We start from the raw sequence: 9,769 nt of genomic DNA, 5'->3' as shown, positions 1-9,769 counted from the left end.
TGCAAGATACCTGCAACAAATCCACTCTGCTATGACTTCAGCTGAACAGCTTAGGCATTTGAAAATCCCAATCCAACAACATGAATGCTGTTCCAGAAGCTGTAGTGAGTCTGAACTTCACATTTTTTTTAGTTTAAATATGTTGCAGCCTATTTCCAAAACCCAAAAGGGCCTTCAGTCTGACAAATAGTCTCTCCTGAGCACAACCTGTGATTTCACAACCCTCTGCCTCCTCCAGAAGTGGATTTTATTCTCAGCTGATTTCTGTGGAATTTATTAGATGTGTTTTCAGCTACAAAAAGCAGTTGCTCAATTCATATGCAACCAAACCCTTTCAGCACAAAACTTCCAGATTCTCACTACTAAAAAGCTGATGAATACAAACTCTCTTCTTTCCTTTAAGTGGCCTCATCATTGATTACCCCATTTCTCTGGGTCAGTGCTCCACAATTTCCTATGAATTATGATCTTAGCCAACTGTTTCTTAGATCTTCTGTTACCACAATATTTAGTAGTATCCAGTCTTAAATGCATCTTTGTTCACAGTGCTTTTGCAAGGAAAGGGAATACTCTGATCCTTCTCTCTCCACAGGGCGCTTAGAGATATTAAGTGATTTGCTGAGGGGCAGGAAGAAGTCAGTAGCAGAACAGCCAAATTAGGTCTCCCAATTCATAGGTTAACACTCTCATCATAGAATCACCTTTTGATTCACTGCAGTAGAGCCAGGCAGTTCCAATGCATTAGGCAATATTTGCATGCACAGCCTGAAATCTTAAAAAGCTTCCTTCCCATGTCATGGATAAGAGAGCTCCTGGAAAAAGTCAGGAATACATGATAGAACAAGGACTAAGTGTTGTCAGCAACAGCTCTCCTCAAACTGTTTGTTGCACTGCGCCATCTTTTGTCTCCCAAACACACAAAAATCAACCCCCCTCTTTGCATGCAGACACAATCCTGGGGCTGGCTGGCATTACTGACATTCAGAATTATCATGATTATCATGAAGCCTTTACTTCTTCCCACTGCAGTCACATGGAAGCCATATGGTCACTACTGATTAAACACTGTGTGTACCTGCTGCTTCCCTTCTGGAAGATGACCTTGTGCTGTCAATCATTAAGCAGGCAGGGGAATGCCCAGACATGCTGACACTTCACTTGCCAAGTTGGCTACTGAACCATAACAAGGCCATAACTATGCAAACACACCTAAGTGTGGCTGGATGTTTTATTTGTTTACCCTTCAATTCAAGATAAGAAGAGGGTCAGGGTCAGGGTAACTATGACTTCTGCATGCCAATACCCGGGCCCTGTTTTCTTCTGCTAGATTTAGGCTGAAGAAAGCCAGGACAGAGAGAAAACAGCCAAAGCAACTTACTGCTTTGAGGATTGCCACTGCATCCTGCTGGAGCCACGTTGGGTAGACAACTTCATCGTTTAGAATGGCCTCAAAGAGGTCGTCCTCGTTCTCCGCCTCGAAGGGTGCGTGGCCACACAGCATCTCGTACAGCAGCACACCCATGGCCCACCAATCTACATCAGGCCCATACAGCATCTCCTGCAGGATCTGGAGAACAGATGCAAAAGAAATACCAAGCCTGATGCTTTGAAAACTGAGCAGGGGAGGAAAAAGGGCTTGGAAACATTAATGCAGAAGTTCTTACTATGTCCTAAGAGCATTCTCTGCTAGGCTGGCTAGAACATAAAGGTGATCTCACTCTGGGTATCCCCAGATCAGCACAGAGGTACATCAGATGCATTAAACAAGGGCTGAACTAGCTCACAGGGTCACCTGGGAAACAGGCCCTTAGAATGATGCTAGGGCTGAGCTGGAGGAGAAGGGGCATTTCAGCAAAACTGGTTGAGCTTCAGAAGCAGCAGAGCAGCCATGTGTGTGAGGTGACATTGCCTCCTCCTTGCCCCGGGAAGGAAATGCTTACCTGGCTCCAACAGCAAGGCTTTCAGCTGGACAGGGAAAGGAGTGTGAGTGTGTGAGAAAGGTACAAACATCAACCACAGACAAAAATTCAATTGTGTTGAAACCCTGTCAGAACATCTGGCAGCATCTGGAGGGCAGCTGTTCCTTATAGAGGTGTTTGTTAATTTTGTAGTGAGACTAGGGAATGACAGGGGATGTGAGGAGGTAGAAAAAGGAACTGGAAAATGAAGGAGAATTCAATCTCCTTTCAGATTAAACTGGGACAGTATCTGTATGTGCCTCTCAAGATTTTTGCAGCTGTATTTCCATTCTTCACGTCATGCTTCCTAAAGAAAAACACAGGCTTGTTTTGGTGCATACAGCAGCCTGAAAATTTACTCATGCTTTGCATGCACAAGGGACTGATAATACATCTAGGAGGAAACCTTGCACCTGGCAGTCAAATAAGTTATAGCTACAGACACCAGGGAGCTCACTGGCTGTTCCAAAGCTAATCTACACTTTTCATATTGAAACCAAGTTTTCCTGAGCAAAGAAAGGTTTCCTATACCTCTGGAGCGATGTAGTCTGGTGTCCCACAGAAGGTGGCTGTGGTAATGCCATCATGAATGCCCTCTTTGCACATTCCAAAGTCTGCCAGCTTGCAGTGCCCCTCATAGTCCAGCAGCACATTGTCCAGCTTCAAGTCCCTGCAACGAGAATCATTCACTCAGTTGCTATGTGCTTAGAGCAGCCCCAGCATGGATGGAGTCAACATCTCAGGCCTCAGAAGCAAAACCTGTAAAATGCACAAGCCTCATCATCCTAAAAAAATTACCAGAAGTCATGCAGGAGAGGTTTTCTTTTGCTTCATCTCTTACAAAAGGGAGGGAGGAACAAACACCGTTCTGTCAAATGGCATTTAATATGGGCAGGTGCTACAGGAGTTCGCCCACATGGCTTTGCAAACACACCACAAGCCTGGCTGGCAGGACTCCTGCTCATTTAGCTCTGGGACTCACTGGAGCAGAGGTTGCCAGAGCTGTCAGATTGCGTAAGGATGTTATGATGCAGCAAAATGCACTGCACAGGACGTGCTCTGATTCAGCAAAGCACATCACGCTGGAGCAGACAGCTGGAGCTGCAGAGGCAAGTGAGGTCTCTGCAGAGGGGCAGCAGATCCCTCCTTCTCCCAAGGTGGGGAGGGTTAAATCCCAGACTTCCCTGTATAGGGTAAGCCTGACTGATAAACCCCACCTGAAGCACTATCCAAGCTGAGAAGAAAAGAAACTCCCTGCTGACACCATGCCACGTGGGCAGGAGGGAATCTTTGGGCAGCATGGGATGCCTCCATCATAAGGCAACATCTTCAAGTCCTCCCAGATGGGTCTATTCCAGCAGTGCACTAATATAAGTAGTGAACATACTCCATAGTGCTCATTGCGGGACATCCTTGTCACTGTCACAAAAGTCCTGCAGCCCAATAAGCTGCAGAGAGGAACATTTTCCAATATGTCACCTCTAACAGCCTGGGAGCTCCTCATCAAAAGCAGAGCTGCCAAAATGACAGAGCCCGAACAAAGTTTATCAGCTTGCCTGACCTTGAGATTGCCTGAGGGAATAGCCTGCAGCCAGAAGTACCATCAGGAACACAGACAGAAAGCACAGGGTCATCTGCAGACTTAGGCAATGCCTGCCTAAAAATACACCAGCTCATAGCCCCTCTGCTCTGCAGCTGCCAGACAAGCTCCAGGTACCACTGCAGATGGAAGAAAGGGGCTATGATGTGAGCTCTGTGCAGCACAAACAGGTCCTGGTTCATTTTTTGAACTATCTCAGGTATTGCCCCAAGAGCTGCCCAGAGCCCTCAGGGCAGTTCTGTAGCAGGGACAGGTTTTACCATTGCCTTTTCACTGAGGTAGAAGACCTTGTAGGCCTAGACAAAGTGACCTTCAAAAGTCATCTCAATGCCTAGGTCAGGATCAAAAAACTAAATACATTTGAGGGTCTCGGGGTCCCTTTACAAAATCCATGCTGGATCTTGATCTACTTTGGTCTCTGGTTGGGCATCTATTTCCCTGGGAAGGGGGAGCAATGGGGAGGGTGGTGACATCTCCATATCATTATGAAGACCTATGGATGAGCTGAAATCTGAATCCAGCTTGATCCTATTCATCCTTCACCTATGATCCTAAAGTGAAAATCAGATGGTTGACTGCTCTATCGTGCATTGGCATTGGCACAGCCCACACCACCACGAGAAGTCTCTCCGGGGCTCGAGACGGCTCTCCCTCAAATTTCAGTGGAAAGATCAAGGACACATTGTGTTAGACAATCAGGGCCACATCCTCTCCTAAAGAGATAAGGAAAAGTATTATTAGCCTCTTTTGAATGGATGGCAAAGCAAGGAATAAAGGTTAAGAAACTTGCCCATGTCCCCCAGAGAAAAGACTGAACACCAGCTTCCTGAATTCCAGCTCCGGATCTTAATCGCAAGATCACACATCCTCTCTCTTCAACTTTAACACAGCTTGGCAACACAAACCAGCAGAACTTCTGCAATGCTGCTGCCCTACCCAGCAGACCCACCAGCTATCTGGTGGCCACTGAAATTCGGATGCTGAGGACAGTGCCTGTCTCATGCTGCAGTGTGTGCTCTGGGTGGGATGCTCAGCAGGACACACTTATTTTTCTCCCTTCTGAGAATCACAAATGGCTGCTAAGGCATGTGGGTAAAGGCTTGGCCTGAAAAGGCTTTAAGTGAGCACAGTGAGAGTTATTGTGCATAGTTGCCCATGACAGTCCATCTTCAGCAGCAGTTTACAGCCAAAGCTCCTGTTGCTCTTCCCTGTGGTTCTTGGCAGAGCCAGGAAGCCCTCTGAGCATGAAGGCAGGCCTTGTTTCCAGGAATCTGCAGTGAAGTGGTTGAAATGCACAGTTTATTCTTGGCTCGGATCTAAATGCAGCAAACACCTTCTCAGTCCTGGGCAGTGCTGACTGTTGTGGTGTGCCCCTAAAGGTACAACTGCAAGGGGAATTCTGGTGAACTTACCTGGAGATCCCCCTTGCAAAGTTACCCCCACTCCCTGAAACACCCACCATGTCCTGGCATGCTTTGGGAATGCCACAAAATGCACCATCCTTATACCTGAGCCAGCAGAAACACAGTCATGTACATTGAGAAACAGAGGCAAGACAGCTACGGGGCAGGGCCAGCTCTGCCAACCACATCACCAGGCACACTGCCACTTCCCAGCCCCTGCCCCACAGGACAAGCTGCAGGAGCCCCCAGATCCCTGTCAGCTGCACAATGCACCAGGCTCATTTCAGCACCAGGATGGCAGGAGCTTCTGCAGATGCAAGAGCATTCTGTGCTTGCTGCATCCTCCCAGAGAGCCTCTATCGATGTAATTGGCATTAAATTTAAACTCTGCCTCTCACTGGGCGAGCACAGTTTTAACCACACCAGGCAAACCTCCAGCCCTTTGGCTTCTCCCCATTGCACATTAAACCCATTAAGAGTGCCTGTTGTCTCCTCCTGCAGCTGGGATACTGACTTCTCCTGACTTCTGTCCAGCGACGTGAAACCCAACACTTGCATTTTCTATTTTCACATAGCCTGTAATATGACGTTAATTTGGCTCTTGCTTGCTGTGGCCCTTGGCTACGTGCAGATCATTTTGGTAGAGGACCTCCCATGACCACAGAAGACTGCTCAATGCTCCTTACTCGGCAAGGTGACAGAAGATCATCCCACACGTCCCCCTCAGAGCAGGTCTCGTGGGCCAGCACAGTGGCAGGCTCAGCCACGCGGCTCCTCTGGAGCCTATTGTCTCCAGCTGCCCCATAAGATCTTTCTCTGGGAAAGTTCTGCCTCTTGTTTGAGTGTTTGTCTCAAGCCACCCCAGCAGTTGTAAGCTCTGAACTCACTGCTCAATGTTGACAGCTCTCCCCACGCATCATACCCTGTAAACCAGCACAGCCACTTGAGAGGAAAAACACTGACAGGTTTCTGAGATTTACAAGGAGCTCTTCATTTTCACAGCAAGGATTCCGGGAAGCTGATGAAACTGGAAGTCATCCAGCTCAGACAGCCCAAATCTACCTCATTTCCTTAATACTTGCATTTTCCATTCAATATTTTTAGCAGTTCCATGAAGCAGTAACAGTGGAGAGGTTTTCTGAGGCTACATTTCTAAGGCCCGGCTGAGGTTCTGCCTTTCACTAGCAAACCTTCCCTGGAAAACAGGCTTCATCCTGACTCAGAAAGGCCTCCTTTGTCCTCACCCACAGCTACAACACATTGGCTTAACGGCCTCGGTTTAGTCTAGACCCAGAAGAAATGACAAAATGAGCTGCTTCAGCGTCACTCACTGGAAGAGGTGTTCTTTACACATCTGCTGCTAGAGTTTAACATTCGTAAAAAACCCAAAATTACAATTGCAGATGATCTGGTCCTATTCCAAAGCATCTGTCAAATGCAATTTCCCTGCACTGGGGAGTTTTGCCAGTGAATATGTTATACACGGACCTGCCACTTGCTCTGTTCTGACTATCTCGCTCATGATGTAGAAAGTATATTTGAAAGGATGAAGTTTGGGGGTTTTTTCACCTGTATTTTTGCTTTACCACCTTGTTGTGGTAAGGGCTGTACACCTGTAAGGTAGTAAGGATCTTCTTCACAGGAGTAAGGGTGGCAGAAATTTGCTTTATTCCTCAGTTTGAGGTTCTCCCAGGTCTGGTGGTCTCAAAGATCTGGTTTGAAACTCATACAGGTCTGGTGTTCCTACCCCAATGCAAACCACTCAGTCAGGGAAGCTGTAGGTGCAGAGCAGTGGGAGCTAGCCACAAACATAGCTGGGACCAAAATAAAATCCCAGTCAAATGGTTTTTAAGAAATACACAGTGAAAAATAAAACCCCCGAACCCGCAATTAGCTAAATGAGTAATTTTGGCATTTCTTTGCTTTTTCAGATTTCCAGTGTGCAAGGCCATTTAGACACACCTTGGAAACACCTCTGGGTGAGAAAATGTGCATTCAAACCCCTTTGCAAGCAGGGAGGAGATTTTGATTTTTCTCCACCTCTTCTGCTGAAGTCATTTTACTTCATAGAAATACTGAAATCTCCATCATGATGGAGAAAAATGTGTTTCTATTGCCTGCTCTGGTAGCCAAAGCAATACATGTTTCCAACTCCTGCTCCAGTGACATCGTAATTATTTTTATTTGCAAGATGAAGCAACATCAGGAGAGGAGAATGAAAGACTTACAACCTCAGGAATAGCACAGTTGGTAAGATACTTAAGGAGAAGGTAGGATTTTTTTCAAGTTGGAGGCCTTGCTCTAAATACTGTGGACAACAGATTTAAACCCATATTTTGATTAAATAAAGAGGAAAACAGATGGAATTTCAGTTTTATGTTAAGCTCTAAATACTCATGTGAAGCTAATACTGTTTTCCATTTTCCTTTGCATTCCTTAGTAACATCCAAATTAAAATATTTTTATTTTGCTTGAAACCAACACTCCTTTGTCTTGCAAACAAATACTGCTTTACAAAAGCTCTAACAGCTATTTTAAGCCCACAAAATCTGAAACAGTTTTGTATCTTTCTTTCCACACCAAATTTTGGAGACTTGGTTACTCAAAGGAAATAATCATTTTCATAAACCTATTCCCACCAATTTTGAACTAGAGCCCCCATGTTTTGTTCCCAAGATTTCATACCACTTTGGGAATTAAGGCTATTTCTAATCCTGTGTGTCTTGGTTTGCAGAGAACTTGCTTATAAATTCCTTCACAGAAAATGGTTTACATCTCCCACACTTTTCTAATAACAACCAAACATTATTTATTTTTATGGTCAAGATTTTATAACCAGAAACTCATTCTCACAGCATCGAGGAAGAGCTAAGTGTACGTCCTAGGCAGTGGTAAAGCTGAGTGTCAGCAGTAAATACAGGCTGAAGTTGGCACCTGCAATATATTCTACCAAAGCTAAGACTTAAAAACCCCAGGCTGAGCTGCTGCTATTTGTTTAGATACATCTTCAAGGTAGGAGGAAACACTGAAATCGCAAATGAAACACCAGATTACTGACTTTTGGAAAAGGGAGCCATGAAGAAGATATCTGAAAAAAGATCAAGCTGCACTGAGCAGGAGAGAAAGTTTGAAATCCTGAGTTTTGCTGCTAAATAAAAGGATGAACTGTCACTCTCTTCCAGCCTTGGAGGCTTCATCTAATTCAACTCCTGTCATACTTTAAAGGGGAAAATCAGCATAGCTGGAGCAACCCTCTGTGCTTATAGTATGTAGCCATTCACATACACCACTGCGTGGGGCTGACATGCTGAGATGGAAAGCATTGCTTTACACACCCATAGCTTCACAGCACAGCCCCTGAAATCCCAGGGGATTTAGCCTGTGCACTCCATCCTTCCCTCTACTGCATGAAGCAACGTCAAAACACAGCGCAGGGATTGCAAAACTTCAACCCTTTGCTTCCTTGAAAAACATTCTTTTGGGTAAAGAAAACATTTCTTCTGGTTTCCTAACAACCTCTGAGGTGCAAACACATCCAGACCACCAGCAGGCAGGCAGACAGCCTGGCTACAGCCTACTGCAACCTGCAGTGCAACACACCAGGACAGAAACGAAGGGAAGATCTCTCCAGATATTTGTAATTCATATTTACCCGAAAGTAGGAATGAAATACAGCAAGTGTCCATCTACACTGTCCTAACAACCTAACAAACAATGGAGAAAAACGTGTTTCTTTCTATTGCCTGCTCTAGTAGCCAAAGCAATACATGTTTCCAACTCCTGCTCCAGTGGCATCATAATTATTTTTATTTGCAAGGTGAAGCAACATCAGGAGTGGAGAATGAACGACTTACAACCTCAGGAAGAGCACAGTTGGTAAGATACTTAACGAAGAGGTAGGATTTTTCAAGTTGGAGGCCTTGCTCTAAATACAGTGGACAACAGATTTAAACCCATATTTTGATTAAATAAAGAGGAGAACAGATGGACTCTCAGTTTTATGTAAAGCTGACCACGCTGAAGTGTTTAGGGACTGTAAATACAGCCACAGTAGCTCCAGGCTGAACTTCTCATTTCTCACAAACAAAGCAATAGCAGAAATGTGATATAATGATTCAAGGATCCAACTCGGACTCAGGATAAGTGGTATGAGCAAGTGAAACTCCACTGAAAATCCACACTCATTGCTAGGCCATAGAACAGCAGACAGCACCCTGTCCTTGCTGGCTGCTGTGGGCAGCAGTCGGAGGCAGAGAAGGCTCATGGTAAGGTCAACCCCATAGGCAACTCAGCTACTGAGCAGTGCTCCAGTCAGGAGCCCAGCACCATTCCTGGTGATTCTACAGTCTCATCCCACCACGGAATATCCTCCAGACTCTGCAGGAAGCTGCAGAGGAGGAGTGAGGCAGAATACAACAGAGCCTCATGGCTTTTCTCTGTCTCACCTAACCTACCCCTACTGGCATGCAGAACACAGACCTTTCGAAATGCTCTGCACCCACGGGTTAGGGTGGATTATGGACACCCAGCCTCCAAAGCAGGCTCCACCTCTCTTGCAGACACAGGATGGCATAGAGTGATGCAATACAACGAACTCACGTCTGGGGTCAGAGGCAATGCTAAAATGCATGGCTGAACTCCTCTGAAAACTCACACCACTGCACATGGTCAAAGACCTCCCTGAGGGTAAGGCCACTAGTTTGTGAATTAGTGCAATACAGAGGGACATCCTCACACCCACCAGCATCTGTGCTCTTCAGGATGTCCAAAGGCACTTAGTATCAGTCTTGCACACTCACAAGGATAAG

General features: G+C 45.8%; 1 protein-coding gene across 1 annotated transcript in view; it reads right to left on the bottom strand.

Annotated features, from left to right (window-relative positions):
- Positions 1-1,378: 1,378 nt before the first annotated feature.
- LOC103801507 (protein kinase C eta type-like) overlaps positions 1,379-9,769 on the bottom strand; it is a gene marked incomplete at both ends in the record, with an annotated part of 26,919 nt that continues 18,528 nt past the window's right edge. The window contains 2 exons of the mRNA XM_009073923.1: positions 1,379-1,567; positions 2,490-2,628. Coding sequence (XP_009072171.1) covers positions 1,379-1,567; positions 2,490-2,628 — 328 coding nt within the window. The remainder of the gene's footprint in view (positions 1,568-2,489; positions 2,629-9,769) is intronic.

The sequence above is a fragment of the Acanthisitta chloris genome, unplaced genomic scaffold, assembly GCF_000695815.1.
Source record: "Acanthisitta chloris isolate BGI_N310 unplaced genomic scaffold, ASM69581v1 scaffold10694, whole genome shotgun sequence".
Taxonomy (NCBI): Eukaryota; Metazoa; Chordata; class Aves; order Passeriformes; family Acanthisittidae; genus Acanthisitta; species Acanthisitta chloris.
This window is presented reverse-complemented; position numbering and strand designations above follow the sequence as displayed.